This window comes from Passer domesticus, chromosome 17, assembly GCF_036417665.1.
Source record: "Passer domesticus isolate bPasDom1 chromosome 17, bPasDom1.hap1, whole genome shotgun sequence".
NCBI classification, from domain to species: Eukaryota; Metazoa; Chordata; class Aves; order Passeriformes; family Passeridae; genus Passer; species Passer domesticus.
This window is the reverse complement of record NC_087490.1, coordinates 6,211,262-6,231,819: the sequence shown is the minus strand read 5'-3', so window position 1 is coordinate 6,231,819 and position 20,558 is coordinate 6,211,262. Positions and strand designations below refer to the sequence as shown.

General features: G+C 39.3%; 1 protein-coding gene across 5 annotated transcripts in view; it reads left to right on the top strand.

Moving 5' to 3' along the window:
* Nucleotides 1-20,558, top strand: part of LOC135282364 (protein HIRA) — a 31,749-nt gene that overhangs the window by 1,330 nt on the left and 9,861 nt on the right. For all 5 annotated transcript variants that reach the window (XM_064392035.1, XM_064392037.1, XM_064392036.1 and 2 more), the window contains exons 2-15: nt 5,415-5,477; nt 6,247-6,357; nt 7,148-7,238; nt 7,724-7,818; nt 8,660-8,755; nt 9,552-9,712; nt 10,586-10,753; nt 11,275-11,388; nt 12,894-12,964; nt 14,875-14,980; nt 15,529-15,750; nt 16,371-16,456; nt 16,908-17,102; nt 18,480-18,650. In XM_064392035.1, coding sequence (XP_064248105.1) covers nt 5,415-5,477; nt 6,247-6,357; nt 7,148-7,238; nt 7,724-7,818; nt 8,660-8,755; nt 9,552-9,712; nt 10,586-10,753; nt 11,275-11,388; nt 12,894-12,964; nt 14,875-14,980; nt 15,529-15,750; nt 16,371-16,456; nt 16,908-17,102; nt 18,480-18,650 — 1,750 coding nt within the window. The remainder of the gene's footprint in view (nt 1-5,414; nt 5,478-6,246; nt 6,358-7,147; nt 7,239-7,723; nt 7,819-8,659; nt 8,756-9,551; nt 9,713-10,585; nt 10,754-11,274; nt 11,389-12,893; nt 12,965-14,874; nt 14,981-15,528; nt 15,751-16,370; nt 16,457-16,907; nt 17,103-18,479; nt 18,651-20,558) is intronic.

The window sequence follows — 20,558 nt, the reverse complement described above, 5'->3', positions numbered from 1 at the left end:
ACAGGCAGCAGATGGACTCAACCTTGTAACCAAAGGTTGTAGTGAACTGAAAAAAATGTGGAAGTGCTTTACTTGAGATGTTTTTTACATTTCTGCTTGGTTACTCTAAACAAATGCAGCATTTACATCTTCATCTCTGTAACTTCTTTCCTTATTTCTTTAATGGGTGCACCTTTTGCTATTTGTATATATTTGAAATCTGCAGCAATTTAGAACACATCCAAGCATTGCAGAGCACAGGCTTCAGCCAAGCAGGGCTTCATTTAGAGAGCCCTGTGACAGTGGAAAATGCACCACACAGGGCCTCGATGTCCTGAGTTTTACTCCCATTTCTGCCTCTGACCTTTAGGGATGAGTTTGGCCAAGGTTTTTCCTCATTATTTCACCGCCTTTGCCCCCAGCTCCATTTGTGGGGTGCTCTCAGGGCTGCAGAGGGGTGCAGGACTGTGGGACAGCCACACACTGCTGTCCTCGGGGCAGGGAGTGCAGGATAAAAACCAGTGAGTTAATCAGCCTCCTCTAACGAGCCCGGGGTCCTGCAGGCATCACTGCCTGGCAGGAGTCTCCATCATCTCCTGGGCCTTCCTCTTGGCTCTGAAACCTCTCCAGAATTCACACTGTGTGCTGGACACTGATAATTCTTATTCCTTTGGTTTCTGCAAGGCACACGGGGCTGCCTCTCTGCTGTTTGTGGGTTCTGATGGCAGGGCTGCCTCTGCCACACACCAGAGCAGCTGCTGTCATCTCAGCCTTTCCTCCTGCCACTCAGTTCTGGGAGTTTTGTTTTACTGACTGGACTGGAGTGATGCTTCCAGGCAGACATTCTGCAGGAGATAATAGACACTAGAAGTGAGTGTTGGAGCCAGGAAACCCAGCACACCTGGGAACTGTGTGCTGCACAGCCCAGATGCTGCGTGCTTACAGTAAAAGCACTTCAGCACTTTGTGGCTCTACAGGTTTTTGCCTTGGAGTTCTTAGTGTCACTTTTTTTGAGTGCTTATTGGAATTATTTCTTGCTCAGGTGCATTTTCCATAAGCTTTTCACACACTTAATGTGGGTTTATTAGATTTTGCATGAAATTCTCATTATTGCTGTGTTCTTCTCTTCCATGTGTGACTTAGAGCAAGGAATATTCAAAAGTGCAGTCTAATGGTGGGGGTGAGAAGAGATTATTGTGAGATACCAGTGTGGGATTGGCTTCTCTTTCCCAGTGTTGCATTCAGTGCCTCTACAGATGCCTCATGCATCCAGCAGCTGCCTGTGCATACTCAGCACTCAGGGTTTTGGGAGCCCAGGTGCTTAAAGACAGCCCAGGCAGGCAAACACTGATCCCTGTGGGAAAGGAAGTCCCTTGCTGTTCCAAGAAAGCCTTGCAAGCCCCAAGGTGCTGCTCATGTATAACAGCTTGGAGGAACTGGAGCTGCTGCTGTTTAAATATAGGCATGGGGTTTATCTCTGCAAGCTGTAATGGTGGAATGTAAATATTTGAATTGATTTGTGAGTCACGTTGAATGTTATATATTAGAGGGGCTGGAAGCAAATTGAATAGAAATTCATTCATTTTGAGGTAGAAATTCACCTAAGACTGTTCTTATATTTAATTGATTATTGTATAAAGTTAAGCAACAAACAAGAATGATGCAATGTTTAAAATTGCTTTTATTCTTCACTGGTGTATTTTTTTAAAGATGGGACCTTCTTCTTGGGTTTCAATTATCTTACTTAGATCTTTTTGTTCCAAGCTTGTTTCGTTATCAGTATTTCTTTAAGTACATAATGCATATTTGGGTTCTTTAAACAAATAAGCCCACAGGACATCTGGTATATCATAAGGTGTTCTGTTTTTAATGAACCTGATTTGCCTCCTCCTGCAATGTGATTCTGGGAGCTTCAATAATTTAAGCTTATCCTTTTTTAGAAATTATTGCAAGAGGTCAGAATGTCTTAAAACTCACTGTGTTAGATTTTAGTGTTGCTGCTTAAATATCACATTTTGTTTTGGTGCATCATTGCTGTTGGGAAACTCAGCACATCTCCAGTTAGGAGCATGGGAAGCTTCAGTCACTTTGAAGCAGGGCCCTTGTGCCTTTTGGCTTGTTTCAGCAGGAACTGACAACATAATCTGATAGAGACATGGACCCAGGGAAGAAGGTGATTGCTGTCAAATAATGGCTGCTTTTTCATTATTTTGAGAAATTGAAGGAAGTGAAGAAAAACCCAGTATCTGTGCTCAATTTGTAAACCACAAGTAGTATGGAACAAGCCTTACAGCTTCAATGTGTTACAGTTATCCAGCAGTGTAGATGGCATTCTCTTGATAGTGGTGCCCTGGAGGAAAGGGCACCCTGGCAGTGCTCTCTGTCCTGTGACCACTTCATCTGTTCTTTGCTTTTTTCCTTTTTTTTAATTTCATTAGTAATTGGGCATTGGGTACTGGGCAGATCATTGTGTATCATTAGTTACCTGTGGAATAAGATCCTTTCCTGGATCACTGTTGAGCTGCCAGGGCTTCATTTATTACTGCTGCCTTTCCTGGGAGCAAAGTCCATACCCTCCTTAAACTTCATGTATAAAATAATGCCCTTGTGACTTGACAACTTTCACTGAGCTCTGTATTTTTAGGATTATAACCATTTATAAAAATCTATTCAGTGCTTATTTGATTGAACCCCAAATTTATGCTAGAAAAAAAATAAAAATAAAATGTTATCCTACTGTGTATGAATATATGGATAGTTTGTGTTTCATGGTCTTTAATGCCATTCCCATTCATGTCATAAAATAGAGGAGAACTGAAAGTGGCTTGGAGTGACCAGAATGACCAGAAGTGTGACACCCTTTGTACCAGGAACAGATGAGTAGTGCAGGATCTGTGGGCAAGCAGTGGGGTCACTGGGCTGGGGACATGATGAACACGGTCGTGAGTGGCACAAAAGGGATCAGTGTTGAGTGATTTTCCTTCACTGCCCTTCTGTACAAGAATTAATTGCATTAAAGTAACAAATAGCTGGCACAGATCCTCAGAGTAGCAGGTTCCTCGGAGTGCATGGCTGAGCAGTGGATCTCTTTGTGTAGGGGTTGTTGAATTATGGATCTGAGAAATGGCTGATTGAATTTATAGAGGGAAGTCCATTGAGGGCCCCTGATTCAAGGAGTCAGAACTGTAATTTCTTTGGAGTTGGAAGATTGTCTTAGGAAGAAGCATTGTGTGCTTACCATTGCACAGATCCTCAGGGACTTGTCTAGTGCTGGCTTCTGACACAGAGTACTGGGCTTGGACATTTTCCCTGGTGTGGCTAATTTTAAGCATTTATGGACAATTTGTAGCTAAGTTACCTCTGGCTCTCCAAGAAGAGTAATTTGCTGGGTTTCTTCAACCCCAAAGAAAAATCTTTGCTCAGGAGAAGGGAGAGAGCTGATGTTGCTGCTCCTGTAGAGTTGTGGTCTTAAGGCAGAAATTGGAGAAGCTGTGGTAGTTTTAGACATGTAGGAAAGGAAAGGAAAATTATATCAGGTCAGTAATTTTTGCAAAGCAATGAGTGCAATGACAATTTTTTGGAATGTGTGGCATATCTGAATGTGCCTGAATAGTAGTGGTGGAGGGGGCTAGGTTGCTGTTCTTTCTGATTTGCTGGGAAAGTTTTCTCTTGGTGCTAATGATGCAGAGGCAAAATGAGCCAGGTTATTGGAATTCAGAGGTCTTTCATAGCTGGCTTCCTACTCTCCCCTACACATCTAATGGCAAATACCAGAGTATATGAGCTCTTCTTGCCCAAGAGTCAATGCAAATTGAAAATGTCACCTCTTCCACCACTGAGGTCTCCAGAGTGGCCTTTGCAGTAAGTTTCAGTGGGCTCAACTATTTCAAATGATGCACTGGTTTAATATAAGGGAAATCCCATGTTTTGGAAAGGGTAAAATAAATGTTTTTTTCTTGTTCGTTTCTCTAAATATTCAGCTTAGCCGTGAATGTTGCATTTGAGTTTATAGAATAAAAGCAAGAATCAGGCATAACAAGCTGAAGGAAAACCACAGCTCATGTGTGTCTCAGCTCATGTGTGCTATGTGGTCTGAAGGACTTGGAAGGAATGTAAGTTGAGTGCCATCTTTCTGTGCTTAAGGTCTTTGCTTGGCTGCCTGTGAAAATTTTAAGGGAAGTCACATGTCAGAGTTGCAATATAAATCCAAATAAAACAAACCTTAAAATAAGTCAACATAAAGGATACAAAAGTCAAAAGGAAGCCAAATGTGTATCCCTTAAAAAGTAAGAAATAGTGGGTATTTGGATTTTATTAGGAGTTTAGTGTCAAGGTTTCAGTTGCTACAGTTGCACATAAAACTTGCTATTGGATAAGATCTCCAGGTTTTACCATTTATGTCTTAACATCTCGTGAAGATGCAACCCAGGGTTGACACTCAGGGGAAATTTATCAAGTAATCTTGCTGTGTGGGTACTGGTACTTTTGGCTGTTTGGTAAATTGCCTTATTTTGTAGTGGATAGATGTGATCTTGCTTGCAGAGGCATTCCAGTTTGAACGGGTTGGAAGTGCTGCCAGAAATTCTTTGGATGTGGAAATCGCATGCGTGTTCTTTCAAATGATCCTTAGTGGTGGCTCTTGGAGCATCACTGACAGGCAGGAAGCTTGCTGCTCCCCTCTTCCTTTTCCTCTGCAAAGGTTAAAACAACTGTGAACATCCAGAGAGTGAACATGAGCCAGTGGTTGGAGCAGAGCAGGTTGGAAGTGAGGGCTTTCTGGTTTCCAAAGCTGTTCCCCAGCTATGTTGTTACAGAGTTTACACTCTAGTAAAATTACTAGCTTTCTTCTGAAAGATGTAGCATGTGAAGAATTGAAGGATTTAAGAGTAATACTGTTCTTGGTTAGTCCTCTTTCTCTATGGAAGCCATAAAATCAAAACTAGGATTTGGGTAGAAGACTTTCATTAAGAGAATTGAAATTTGAGACAGGTAATTGTGTGACCAACAGATGCAGTCTGAGATTGGGAAGGATTTAAAAAAAACAAAAACAGAAACCAAAAGAAGACTTGCTTCAGGTCATCAGCTGATGAACTGTAGAAACCTGGAAGAAATTGCATACTCAAATACAGTTTTGCCTTGTTGGCACTTGCTTTGTGGTATTACTTTGCTTTGAGGTATTTGGCATATCCTGCTGGATTAAGTGTCCCTGGTTATCTCTGGTTTTTGTGGCATGATAACTTCCAAACAGGCTTTTAATAGGCTGCCATTTCTGTCAGCAAGCTGCTCTCAGCTCTTGTAGTCAGCTGTAATTCTTACAACTCGAGCCTTTAGAAGAAGTCACTTGCCAGCCACAAGAGTTATGGTGGTTCTGGTGTTACTGCATTCTCTTGAATGTAAAACAATTCACTGTGTTGCTGTTTGTTCTCTAATTCCAGGAAAGCCAATATTTTCAGTGGACATTCACCCAGATGGGACCAAGTTTGCAACAGGAGGACAAGGTAAGTCTGTGTACTGGTAGAAGACAGAATTGTGAGTAATAATAATAATAATCATTATCATCATCATCATCTTGTGCTTTCACAGTACTTGAATTGGTTTGACCCTTTTAAAAAGACATCACTTCTACCTCTAAGAAACAGATAATTATGTAAGCTATGAAAATGTATTGGGAAGTGCTGCTGCTCCTGCAGAAGGCAGGGTTACATGTTCTGATGTCCTCATCCCCTTGGATGCCATTGAGATAGTAGCTGCTATCAGTGATTGGGTCGTGGCCATATTTCCTTTTAATTTGAAGAGGAACTGGATGTGCAGTTGAGCTTTTTCAGTTGCTAAAGAGTAGAGCTATTGGAACAGAAAAAAATCCAATTATATAAATAGAATAGCTTAAGAAATACATGCTAAAATATTATTAGGTTCACAATAGTGAATAATTTTATGTTAGCTACAATAATTTCAATTTAGTATTTGAATATGTATCTTTTCTCTTTTAAAATACAATTTAATTACAAGTAATTGTCCTTACAGTTGGTATCAGTTATGTACAGTATGACTTTGTACAAGGCTGTATAAATTTATTTTTAATAGCTTCAAGAGAAATAAAGTACTTCTGATTTGGTCTAATTATATCAAAGTGACATCTTTATTTAGATGTTTCCAAAGTCCCCACTGCAGCAATGCCTACATTTTCACATCTGTTCTGGAACTGAGAATGATTTGAAAAGCTTTTTTGGATGTATTTAGAAGGGGGAGTTTTTTGGTCTCTTACAGGTCAGGATTCTGGCAAAGTTGTGATCTGGAATATGGCTCCTGTCCTGAAAGAGGAAGATGAAAAGAATGAAAATATCCCCAAGATGCTTTGTCAGATGGACAATCACTTAGGTAACAAACTTGGTTGGTTGGGTTTTTTAGTTGCTGGCTATTGGTAATTTGCCAAAGCTTAAGACTTACATGTCTGCAAGTGCAGAAATAATGCTTGTCCAGTGGTACAGAACAATAAAACACAGCAGAGTGGTCTCATACTTTGGCTGCACACTTTTCAAGATATTCAGCAGAAAATGCTGTTAAAATGTGAGGGAATGGCAGAGGACTATAGATACCTTTGGGAATCTCCTCCCTATAAGCTTTTATCAGCTGTGGCCATAAAGTATTTGATAATGCACATTCTGAGAATCTGTAAAGCTCTGGAGGAAAGGACAGGAGAAGTAAGTGTAAAAGATACATCATATGAAGTATATTGGTTATAGTATAAATTATTGCATTTATTACATTATAGATCACTGCATGGAATTAGTAGGGTCACCTGGCAAGTTGTCCCTTCTCTTTAAAATATACCTCTCCTTCTTTGCACTCTTAATCCCACTTTATTTACTAGAATAAGTTTCCTTCATTAGAAGAATATTAATCTTTCTTCCTTCAAGCCTCTTTTGGTGAAGCTTCTTTAGATAAGGAATAGAGTTTTTTAAGTAAGAAATGCCTCAACTGCTATTGAAAGATAAGTACCAATTCATTTATCTAAGGCAGACAGAGTAACTGCTTTGAGTGGGAAAAGCCCACTTAAATCCTAAATGTCTCCTGACAGGTTTTGCTTATTTGTAATATAAATCCTGTCTGCAGTCCAGAACCACTTATTCCCATATTTCATCTTGCAAACTTTCTTTTTCCCTTTCAGCTTGTGTGAACTGCGTGCGATGGTCAAACAATGGCGTTTACTTGGCCTCGGGGGGAGATGACAAGCTGATCATGGTGTGGAAACGAGCTGCGTAAGCATCTTTCTTCCTTCAGCTCTGTGTTTCATTTCAAGGAGGTTGCTCTGTGACATCTTAGCGCTTCCTCCCTGTGCTGCCCTTTGGTAAGCTCAGTGCTCCACCTGGTGTGGAAGGAGCTGAAAGCTGGGACACCACAGTGGGGGAGATGTGGCCTGCTGGGCTCACCGTGTCTGCCTGGGCAGGCTCTCTCCTCTGGAGGAGCTGAGACATTTTCTTCTGTCCTTGAAGAAAACCTGGTGAGATTTGAAGAGTCACCTTAAATGTTACCATTTTATGCTATCTATAGAAATTCTACATTTTATTGAAGCTAATTTTTTTAATAACAGGAATTACTCTCTCTAAAAAAATGCTCTTTTTTCCCCTTCTGTATTGTAGAAAAAACTGACTATAAAATACAAGTGTACTGTGCAGCTGATTTTCTTATTAAAAAGTGAAGAGCTTGTGGTGGTTCTTCTTATAACTGTTTGTATTTTAATTAGGTACATTGGACCTAGCACTGTGTTTGGTTCTAGTAGCAAACTTACTAATGTTGAGCAGTGGAGGTGTGTGTCGATTCTCAGAAGCCATTCAGGGGGTAAGTTTCAAGGTGTTGAATGAACATCATTTGCATGTATTTGGAAAAAAAAATTGCTTTTCAGCATCATACTTTCATGTTTGGAATATATATTTGGTGGTAAGGCAGTAATTAATTTTAAGAGCAGCAACAGAAATTAAAAATAAATAATTTGGAATGAAATGCAATTTTCATACAAGTAACTTCTGGCAACTATGGTATGTAGGAGAAAAATTAACAACTAAGAAACTTACATTTTGCTAATTTCTAGCTTAAAAGTGAATCTGAATAAAGGAAGCTAAACTGTGCCTTTAATTAAATGTGCACACTAGCAGTGAATAATCTGACTGGCAAAAGACCATATTATTTTAAAACAAATAATATCAATGTTTATTTAGAAGAAAAATATCTGAAGAGCAATGCAAAATTTTAATAAATTAATAATTTCAAATGAATTTTGCATTTGCTGACATGAGCTGTGATTAAAATCAAGATGTCAATCACTTTGATCACTCCACGTGTGTTGGAGCAAAGTGAGTGCACTGTAATAGCTTCTGTTGCTTTTTAATTCAGAACAAGACAAAGTTCTTTGTGCAGGCATTAGTACTTCCTACATCACTAAACATTGCATTCTTTCCCTTTTGTTGTTTTTTTTTTTCCTTGACACCATATTGAACGTTGGAAGTTGGGGAGAATCACTCCCAATGAGTGTTGCTTTCTTACCTTCCACTTTAGTGAGGTGGTAATCATTTCTCAGTGACAGAAAATATTGCTACAGAGAGCACAAGTTCTTTGTAAAAAGACTTTTTGATTTTCTGATTACCATCAATCTCTTAAATGGAAACTTCCTTTTCCCAAACAGATGTGATGGATGTAGCCTGGTCTCCACATGATGCCTGGCTGGCATCCTGTAGTGTTGATAACACTGTTGTCATCTGGAACGCTGTCAAATTCCCAGGTGAGAGCTCTAAAGATGTGCCAGCATGTAAAACTTTGTGACTAAGTCTTCCCTCCTTGGGTGCATTTCACTGACTTCAAATCTCTAGGAGGGATTGAGCTGTCTGTTTTCTGGGGTGACACACCTGCAGTCTGGCAGTCTGTCCTTCCAGCTTTGGATGGCAATGAGCAGGGGATTCCACACTGCTGCAGACAACAGCTGCATTCAGGCTGTGCTGCTGATTTTACATGAAAGTCATGATTGCATGTATTTATTTACTTGGCATTTATTTTAAGCTGGCTTCCAATATTGATAGCAGAGTTTTTAGACTTTGAAGCTGATTGTGCTCAGCCTCTCCTCCCACAGGCTGATAAGCAAGAGTGTGACTGAAAGTAGGTTACCAGGTCTGCCAGCCTTGTGTGTCTGTTGAGTCACAACTTTGACTTGGTTCACACTTGCTGCACAAAGCTGGATTAGTTGTGATAATCTTTGGGTGTGGAGGAAAGGGTGAATGTTTAACTGAAATTCCAGTTCAAGTGCTGCTTTCCACAGCTTCAGAGTGCTACTCTGAAGTGCTGGGACTGTGCTGCTCTGACCTGTCTTCTAAAGAGTTTTCCACCTCTTATTCTGGCCAGAATGCTCCTTACCACTTCTTTTATATCAATTTTTCTTAAGAACAGGTTCTAATGTGGTTTCTATACTAACGGAGGTTATACTTAAATATGCTATTCCAAAAAGATGTTGTAACTTTTCTCAACAGTCTGCCCTGAAGAAGATAGTGGTAACTACTCTCTATTCTCAATTTTTGTGTGCACAGAAATTCTTGCCACTTTGAAGGGGCATTCTGGCTTGGTGAAAGGGCTGACCTGGGATCCTGTTGGAAAGTACATTGCCTCTCAGGCCGATGATCGAAGTTTGAAGGTGTGGCGGACCATGGACTGGCAGCTGGAAACCAGCATCACAAAACCCTTTGATGAGGTACTTCAGAATGTGTGGCTGTTCAAAGTGAATTCCCTTAGAATGAATGAAAATTAGAATAACTTGGATTCTGCACACACACTGAATTAATTGACCAGTGCTGAATCAAATAAAGCTCTTAGATAGCAGCTACAAAAGAGGGGGAAAAAATTACTTTCTCATAAAAATATGATTGACTAGAGACTCTTATTGTCATTTGTTATTGTGGATATCAAAAGTATGTAAACAATTAAGTAAACTTCTGGAAATGTAGTGGTTATTCTGGGGAAGTGTTTGCACACAGATCACAACAGTCTGACATTCTTCCCTGTGCATTTCTATTGGCCACTATCAGAAAGTACTTAGGAGGGATCTTTGGTCTGGCATCATAGGGCTGTTAGGTGATGACTTTGGTGAAGAGATCAAGTTTCTGGGGACAGAAGCTGGTGTTTGGTGTTCTGCAGTGATCTGAGGGTATTTTGATCAGTGCAGTTGCTCTTTGTTATAGACCTTGTGTGCTCAGCTCAGGTGGGAGCTGGTGTGGCAAGCTGAAGTCTCATCATCAGTGGTTGCTGTGTTGCAGCCCTGTTACTAACTAGGACTGTCATAAACACTGATGAAACAGTATCCAAAAAGATGTAACACTTGTCTTTCCTTTAGAAAAATTCTCTGAGTTCCTTCCCCCACCTTTTGATAGAGTTTCTTAAGTTACACCACATCACCTGTGTAAAGATGGCCAAATGCTGAAAACTGTGTGTGAGGTCATTCTCTTATATTCTCAGGATACTTACTTTGTAATCATATTCCCTAAATCTGAAATTTAAGTAGTTTGTATTACAAACCCTTTGTTTGCCAAACACTTTTAAAGCTCTGGTATGTTCTTTTTTTTGTCAGTGTGGAGGGACAACTCATGTGTTGCGCCTTAGCTGGTCACCTGATGGTCACTATCTTGTTTCTGCTCATGCCATGAATAATTCTGGACCCACTGCTCAGATCATTGAGAGGGATGGATGGAAAACCAACATGGATTTTGTAGGGCACCGGAAGGCAGTTACAGTAGTGGTGAGTGAGTGGTAGTAATTTATCCCTGAAGTTAAAACCTGTTGATTTTTGATAAATTTTTGCCTAAATGAGACAAGAGGTCAAGATGGGTGTCAAGATTAGTAAAGAAAATGCATGGTGGTGATAAAAAAATGTCAGCTTTACGTGTTGGAAGCAGTCAGGTGGCTGTTGTGATAAGAGAACTGGATGTAGATGAACGAGACAAAGGGGAAAACAGGAGCATGTTGGGAATGTCAAACATCAGCTTTGTTGGCTGTTCAGTGACTTGATTAAAATGATTTAAGTTTCTGTGGGCTTCTGATCCCTAGTAAAATTAATATTGTTTGCTTTTCCTGTGAAGGCATTCAGAAAACCCCTTAAGAAAGCCTCTGCAGCTTTTGTCAGTGCTGTTATAGAGTCTGGTTCAGGACTTTATTTCTATGAAATGTTGTTTTTTCACTCTTAAGTGGAAAATTTGCTTAGAAAGCAGATCTGCTGAAATGTAATTACAGTGATAAAATTTGGGCATCTCATTTGTTCAGAAATTCAATCCAAAAATCTTCAAAAAGAAACAAAAGAATGGGAGCTCCACCAAGTCAAGTTGTCCCTACTGCTGTTGTGCTGTCGGGAGCAAAGATCGATCTCTTTCAGTCTGGGTAAGTGGTTTCTTTGCTGCCTTTGAGCTAACGTGGTCATTGGATAATTTGGGACTTTAGCACAAAGGTCACATGTACAGCATCAGGTCTGATATTTCATTTCATGTTTAGGGTTTTTTTTGTCTCTGTTGTTACAGGTTTAGCTGGGTGGTAAGGAAATGGATTGGCATTAATTCATTCCTCTAAAGGAAAGAGCAGTTAGAAGCCAGAGGCAGAATGTGCCCTGGTAAGGATGAGCAGCTGTTAGGGGATAAAACATTTTACTACAGTTAATAAATGCAGCCTTATTTTCATCCTTTTACTTGTCTTCTGTCCTTGTAAAGGAAAAGGATGTGAAAGTGAACAAGCTTTTTGAGTATTCTTTCAAGTTTTTGATGTCTGGTTTTGGTTTTACTTTAAAATCTACACTAAATTTTTTATTTTGGCTAAGAAAAGAGTAGCTATTTTTACATTTTTAAATGCAACTGGAAAATACAGGGAATCAGTTTAACTGATTTGTAAAGCTTTGTGATGAGACTTGTGCCAGAACCCACTGCAATCTGCTATTTATAGCTTCCAGTGTGATATTTATCCATCAATCTCTGGATGCATAACTAAATCTGTTTCTGGTAATGGCTACCAGTGCATACCCATATCAAAGTATCACTCAGTATATTTTACTTTCTATTTATATTATGAAGATTTCATTTGGAGCGCCTGTTGAAATTACAGAAGGTAGCACAGACATGCAAAGTTATAAGCTGTCTTTGCCCTGAGGAGCTTAATAAACATGTATAGAGAGCAGACCTATAAAGCATAAATAACTACTGAAGATGACAGTGACACTGCATCTGTGAACCTGTGAGCATGAAACTTCCATGACTATATCAACCTCTGCTTCATTTCAGTTGTACTATACACTTAGAGATATTAAGTCCGTTGGTTTGACATTAATGAGCTTAGAATGTCTAATTTAGAGCAGGTTATTGGAGTTTTCATATTCAGTTCTTTATTACTAAGCTGATTCTTTTAAGTGCAGAGGAATCCTCTTTAAGAGTAATTGTGAGTCAAATTCCCTTTGCTCTTGATAGGTTTCACCTTCTCAGACAAGTAGTCCGAGTGAGGACATGGAAACCTAATCTGTTTTCTGTCTTCTTGTGCTGGCAGTTTGCAGCATCCTTATCTCAGTACAGCTTAGAATAGAAGCTGTCTTTTGCATCTGTGGAATTGCTTTTGGAGTGGCAGAGAGTGTTTGATGACTGTGGTGTAAAGGCAAAGATCATTAAGAAATTCAGTCTGTGTTTCAGAAAGGAGAATTGAATGTCAGCTGTTCTTCTCCAGAGGTTTTCTGTCCCAGCAGTGGAAGAGGTGACTTGGTGCTTCAGATGCACCACCAGGCATGCAGCTGTTTCCTGGCCAGACCTTGTTTGGTGCATATTGTGAGGCTCTGGGAGAGTGTTAATGTGGTACTATCTGTGGTAGTGTGAACTTGTACATTTCTGAGTGTTGTTTCTTGTTTTCTTAAGCTCACGTGTCTGAAGCGACCTTTAGTTGTCATACATGAGCTGTTTGACAAGTCAATCATGGACATCTCCTGGTAAGTTGATTTCTGCTGTTTGGTATGGAAGCCAAAGCTTTGTTATCAACTTCAGGTGTACTTATTAAGTGGAAATGCCTTAAAACAGTACAGACTGTGGTTGTTGGAACACAATTGGTTCCTGAAGGTTTTGTTTCTGCTGCAGCATCTTTGGTAGTAAATATGAGCAAATAGCACATGGTCACTTGAGGTTATTAACTGAACAAATAGTAATGGATTTAGAGAAAGACACAATAAAATAGCTGTGGAATGAGTTTCTACTTGTTACAATTCTCTGACACAGGTTGTCTTAATTCTATCACTTCCTCACTTTTCTCCCTTTACAGCTACAACAATCTCTTGGTGGGTTTACACTGTGAATTTTAAAGCTTCCTGGTTTCTAGGTGCCATGTGGATTTTGCCTTGAAGCTCAGTGAACCACAAAAAAAAGCTTTCAAAATCAAAACATTTTTCTTTCATTAACAGATTAAGGCTAGAAAGCCAGAAAGTGGAATATTTCATGAGAAGTGCTGCTATTGTTATAGTACAATAGCTTTGAATAGTTTAGTTTTCCTGTAGTGTTTTTTATTTCTCCATTTGCAATTTGCACATTTTTCATAGCATGAAGTCATTGGGAGTAATAGCTGGTTAACATTTTGTAGTTTGTGAGGAAATGTTTTGTGGGGTATTTGAGAGACAAAGGATCATCAGGCAGCTTGGTATTTTATATCCTGTTTACAAATTGAAACAGATGGATAAAATGTCAATAATATGGAGTGTTCCCAGAAATGTGCTCCATTCTGAAAACAGACTGAGTAAATTCTGAGAAACCTGGTACTATTATATTGTTATATCTATATAATTTCTGGTTTAGAATTTTAGACTTGGATCCATCAATATATTATCTGTGAGTGATTATGTTTTCACAGAACAATTGCTTGGATCCAGAGGTCAATAGGAGCTCAGCAATTTTCTCTGCTAAGCACAAAGAAAACTTTCAACATGAGTTTATAATTTGGAGTACTGTTGGTGTACCTTGTTTCGTGGTGCTGAGGCTGGTTTCTCTGGATGTGATGCTCTCAGGGCATCACATCCAGCCTCAGCTGCCACAAAAATAGGGGTTTCCAAATTCCTGTAGCTGTAATAAATTGTAAACTTGTAATAGATTTTTAATAACTAGGTTAGGACTTTGGAGTTGTGCCAGTTTTCCTTTCCTCTTCCCTTCTGTATAACAATTCATCTGTAAGCTGCTGTGTCACTGTGTCTATGAGCTCTGTACTTAAAAGTGTCTGGGGTAGAAGTCTAAATTCAAATATTTTTCAAATGTGCAATAGTAGGTTAAATATGCAAAATTAGTATTCTATTAAGATAGATAGTTCCTCCTCTCTCTTTTTGTTAAGAAAACCTGACTTCCAGAAGAGGGTTACTGTGTATCCCCACAAATAAACACGTGCAGTTTGCTTAAAAACCCAAATAATTGAACAGTAACAAAATCAAACCTGTGTTCTTGCCTACTAGCAAGATATTTTGGCCTGCTTGTCAGCTGAGGGCCCATTCCATTAGCACACCCTTCCATTAGCACAAAAATTTCTCATCTATTAAAGGAAATGCATTTATAATTTTCTCTCACTGTTCATTGTGAACACTATTCAGGTTTACCCCTTCAGGAAAGTTTTCATGCCATGGGCAGGTTTTTGTCCCAGTGCCACCATCCTTGTGCAGTCTGCAAAGGAGCATTGGCACAGGGACTCTGCTGCCTGTCATCCTGTCTCCTCACTGTCCCACTTCTTTGGTTCCAAGAGTTATTGCTGTGATAATAAATCTTAAGCTGAGATTTTTATTGAACAATCCATCAGAGTTTATTGAACAGTCCGTCATCTTTCCTCGAATGAAAGAGATTAAAAACAAAGTTGGATCTTTATTTCCCTCAGGACCCTTAATGGACTTGGTATCCTGGTGTGTTCCATGGATGGATCAGTGGCATTTTTGGACTTTTCCCAGGATGAACTTGGGGATCCACTCAGCGAGGAGGAAAAGGTACAGTAAGCACTCAGAGAACCTTTGATCATATTTCAGGGATGTATTGATTCACTTAAAATGCTGGCCTGTGTATAGCAGCATGTAGTAACTCATTTCCATATTGTAGAAAATGTGTTGCTCTTGTCTGCTTTACAGATCATTAAAAGAGAGTAGTCAAGAAGTGGATGTGTGGTATTAGTTTCTGTTCTGGAAAGAAAGAATTTGGAAAACATCCACTTGCTTACACATCATTATATATCTGAAGTAATTATTTGGCCAAGGAAACAAGAAGTGAGTGCTTCAATGCACTATAAAATTACTCTTTCACTTGCATATATGCAAGTCTTTTTAAACTGATTGCTCTTGGCTGTTTTTCCTCTCATTGCTATTAGCAACTAGAGCTTTGAATTTCATTTATTTTACATATTGATTTAGTGAAAACACAAAGAAAAAAATCTGATATATCAATGGTACAGGGGGCATTTTATGGATTCCATTAGATTTGTGTGATTCCCTTGTATTACAATCAGTGGTGTCATGGTCACTCACATCTTTAATGCCCCCAGAGCAACATTCACCAGTCCACCTATGGCAAAAGCCTGGCTATCATGACTGAAGCTCAGTTGTCCACCACCATTATTGAGAACCCTGAGATGCTCAAGTACCAGCAGAGACAGCAGCAGCAGGGGGATCAGAAGAACGCCTCAATTCGGGACGGCTCTGGGAATGCCTCAGCTCCCAAAGTGGCAAGCATGGTTAATGGGGAGAGTCTGGAGGACATCAGAAAGGTGGGTGCTCTTGGGCACTGTCAAATACTGAGTCACTAAATACCAAACTCTCAGGAAAAAAACAGTTTCTGTGCCCTTATTTGTGCTGAATGGCATCTTTCAGCCTGTGTATGGCCCAGCTGATCAACTTAGTGGGTCATTTACTGGGACTTGTTGAAAACTGAAATGCTTTTTAGGAGAAGTAAGGCTGTGTGGAAGCAGGCTTGTGGATATTTCTGTGATGGGTGCAAAATTCTTGGTGTGCAGAAAGGAAAGCAGGAGTAACTAATGACAGAGAAGCTGTAGAACTGTGTTTCAGTTTCTCAGTTACAATAGTTGAAAGCATTGTTTAATTCTGTCCTAAACATAGAACACAACTTTAATTAAAGATTTGATATGCACATGGTTTTAGACCTGATTCTAAAGTGGAGAGCAGATTACATTCTCCACAAATGCCCTTTCTACAGATGGATAGGTTGAAAATTGGAAAATTGTTTGTGTTAATGGGGAAAAAGTCTTTGCTAACAGATTTTTAATTGAGGCACCTCTTCTAATACATCTATTTTTGTCAGTTTGAAAAAAAAAATTAAAATAGCATTTACCATTTATCAGAAATTATGATAAAATGTATTTCCCAACAGAATCTCTTAAAAAAACAAGTGGAAACACGAACAGCAGATGGTCGGAGAAGGATCACACCTCTCTGCATAGCTCAACTGGACACTGGGTATGTTGGGAAGTAATCTATAGAATCCTTCCTTACCTTCTTATCTTTTTGTTTGTTTGTTTTATTCCCTGTTCCAGGCTTGGCATTCCATCTTAGAGCATAAAGCACTTACTGGAAATAAGTGTGTATTCTAATGAAATACAGTTTCGACCAGTGTTCTTTGGCCATAAGATCTCACTTCTAATAGATCAGGCTAATTCTCATTATTTACTGTTACAGGTGAACAATGCTCTCATGTATTGTTGATTTATATCTATATTAGTAGCAGCTTTAATATGCTTTGGACATGAGAAATTACTCTGAAAAAGTACTGGGGATTTATTTAGGTTGTGTATGAGTATCCACATGTGGAAAAGAAGAATGGAATAAATATTTTAGCTAAAATTACTAGTTTTGAATTATCTTTAAACTGGTTTTGAGAAATGTATTTGTTGTTTGTCTTTTTGTTTAGGGATTTTTCTACAGCATTTTTCAATAGCATCCCAATATCTGGAACTCTGTCTGGCTCAATGATGTCTTCTCAAAGTAACCAGCAGCTCATGTCACTAGATTCTAACGCAGCAAATTCCCTTAATACTTCAAAGCCTTCTGTAGAGCCAACAGCAGCCAGTATAAAACCAACAGATGATGCAGCCAATAAAGATGGGTCAGTATTTGCTGTTTGTTTTTCACTCACATGAGTCTGTTTAGTTTTTAATTCTTGTTCATAGTTTTATATTGAAGAAATTATTAAAGTGGTTTCTGTGCTGCAAAACCCCAAGAATCTAACCTTCCTGAAAACATGGAGATTTTATTAGTGTTTGGTTACTTTAAATATTGATAAATTTGGAATGAATAAATCCATGTGCATAGTTCTGGCAGTGAACATCAGTGCAATAAAGTACACAGCTGATTGCTAATGCTTTAGCAATATGATTTGCTTATGGGTTGGTGGGTTGCTATTAGTAAACAATAGAAGGTGTTCCAGTAGTGTAAGTAATGAATCCTACTTTACATCAAATGACCTGTGTCATTTCTGACCTGTGGCCTCTCTTCAGCCATGGTGGTCCCTCTTTCCTGTATAACAGCCCCATCAGAGCACAGTGACATTGGCTTGTCAGTGCACATGTGCTGATGGGCCAGCGTGTCTTTCAAATTAATTACAGAACAACTGAACTTTACTTGTTTTTTTCCTCAATTGCAGCACTGACTTGACTTATTCTCAGTGTGTTTTCATAGCATTTGTAGCAGCACATTGTCATTGAAACCTCTACTTCTGCATCAAATTTGGTTGAAATTGGCCACAGATTAAAAAATGAGCGGGTGGACTATGAGAAATGATTGACAGATGAAACTATTAAGTATCCTTTTCTTTGTAAATTGTACTTCTAGCAGCTTTTTAGTACAAGCATCAGTTATTTTAGAGCCATTCATTCTCTGAATTAATTCTCTGAATGAATTGAAAAATCCCTAAAGTAAACAGCTATTGAAATAATGGATCCCTGGAATGCTTTAGTGTGGGGAAAACACATTCCTTTGCCCTAGAGTTGTGCTTGGGAAGGCCTAATAATCAGGTTGGATTTTTCAACAACAAAATCTAAACCTGGCATGAACTGTTTCATCCCAAATTGTTTGGCTGATAAACAGTGAAATATAATATTGTAATGGGCATATTTGGTAACCTGAACAAGAGGTAAAAGCAGGAACCCCTGTGATCATTTTAAAAAGTGGTCCTTTCCCAGTAAGTACCAGCTGAAAGTATCATTTACTTTGTGAATTTAAAATACACAGTAAACGAATTAGGGTCTTTTAATGCAGATATGTGGCCACATGAAGCTCTGAGGTGTACCATAGACAGCTTTTGAGAATAAGCAAAGCTTGAAAACACTGATGCATGAAAGAGTGGAAAAATAATATTATAATTGATTCTATGTTTGAGTGAAAGGTTTTCTAGCCACTATCATGAATGCTGGTTGTTGTGAGCAATGCAGCTTACCAGTACTACATTTTTCAGTCCTTATTTTGCTGTCTGTTTTCTTGACAGTGTAAATGCTACCTCTGCCTCAGCTGCTCCTTCTGCATCATCTTCCTCTGTGTTGACAACTCCATCCAAGATTGAGCCTATGAAGGCGTTTGATTCTCGATTCACGGAACGATCCAAAGCCACCTCAGGGACTGCTGTTGTAACAAACACAAATCAGACTGTTGTGGACAGGTAAGACATAGCCTGGGGAGGGAGGAAGGTGATAATGTAGAGTTGAAACACTAATTCTGTGGGGTGTAGATGTCACCCTGCTGACACTCTAGAAGTTGTCTTGGGTTTCTTGCGCTATTGGAAGGAAGGGGGCAGCTACAAATAGGTGAGTTCTGTGCTGTGTTATCCCTTTGTACATTTGTCCCTGGCATTTTGGTATCACACAGATTCTCCAAGATATTCCAAGTTAAAACTATTGTTGTAAGAGGCTGTGTGTGCACATGCCTGTGTCACTGAGTGCAGCTGGACTCCTTAGAAGACAAAACCAGCCAAAAATAGTCAGCCTGCATCTATGTACAAGAGAGATTAACTTCAAGGTAAATTACCATACATGTCAGCAGATGACCTCTCAGCATTGTAGCTGCAGTTATATTTCAGCTTTATGCCTTGAAGGCATGCAGAGAAGATTCTCTGAGTTTAAAGGGTTTTGGCTTGGGATCCACGTGATTAAAAAAAAAAAAAAAGAAAGCATTTTGTCTTGTGACATAGTGTTATGGCATAAATATTCCTGTTTCACTAAAATAAATAATTAAAAAATACCAGTCTTGAGAAAAAATATGTAGTTCCCCAGTTATTATCAGTAAACATGTTTTTATGCATCAATATTTTTATGTCAAAGAAATTAACTATATGATGCAGAAGCAAGATGTATTAAATTACTCTCATAAATGCTTCTAATATGTCATTGAAATATGGATAAAAGTATATTGTTTGGCATAATTCAGATGCCAGAGAAAAAAGGTTTGGATTATGCAAGGTATTTCTCTGAAGCCAAGTAGTTAAGGAATAAATGGCAAAACAGTGTGAGTTAATAACCAGCTATTGGAGGGAAAGGGAAGAGTATGATTAAATGACCTATTTTATGGTATAATGGTTAACGAGAGAGTTCACAGGGATTGTACTTTGTATTGGTTTTATTATATTCCCTTATAAAGGGACATGGACCTGTTGGAGCAAGTCCAGAGGAGGCCACAAAGGTAATGAGAGGGCTGGAGCACCTCTGCTGTGAAGACAGGCTGAGAGAGCTGGGGCTGCACAACCTGGGCAAGAGAAGGCTCCAGGGTGACCTTATTGCTGTGCCTAAAGGGGCTGCAAAAAAACTGGACAAGGACTTTTCACAGGGACACATAGTGACAGGACAAGGGAGAATGGCTTCAGACTGAAAGGGGGCAGGTTTGGATGAGATATTCGTAAAAAATCCTTCACTGTGAGGGTGATAGACACTGGAACAGGTTGCCCAGAGAAACTGTTGATGTCTCATCCCTGGAAGTGTTCAAGGCCAGGTGGGATGGGGCTTGGAACACCCTGGCCTGGTGGAAGGTGTCCCTGCCCATGGCACATTGTTGGCATCAGATGGTCTTTAAGGTCTCTTCCCACTCCAGCCATTCTGTGATTCCATAGTTGTGTTTCCTGGAATGGCAGCTGGAGCAGTGAAGTCATGTGTGTGGTTTGCAGACACACATTTTGCAGTAGTCAGAACTGAACAGAACAACTTCTGGGAGTAGACAACAAAATGACAAAAGTTCTACATGAATAAGCAGAACGTCTAATGTCCACTGAAGGGGAAAAGATGAACTACTCTTGCATCTTAGAGTGCTGAATTATTTGTATCAGCTCAGGGAAAGACATCTGATGGTAATTGGAACTGAATGCTAAAGTAAAGCTGCTATTTCCAGCTTTATCCCATGGCTAACTGCTGCTTGATTAATTTTTTTAAAGGGGAGAATATGTCTGATTGCTTTACATCTATATTGCACACTGTACTTTTGGAAAGGATTTGCCATACCTCTATAGCTTCCTTGTGCTTTGAAATGCACTCAAAGAGGGCTAAGAGATGTCATCTGATCTGCAAGAAGGCAATGTGTAGGA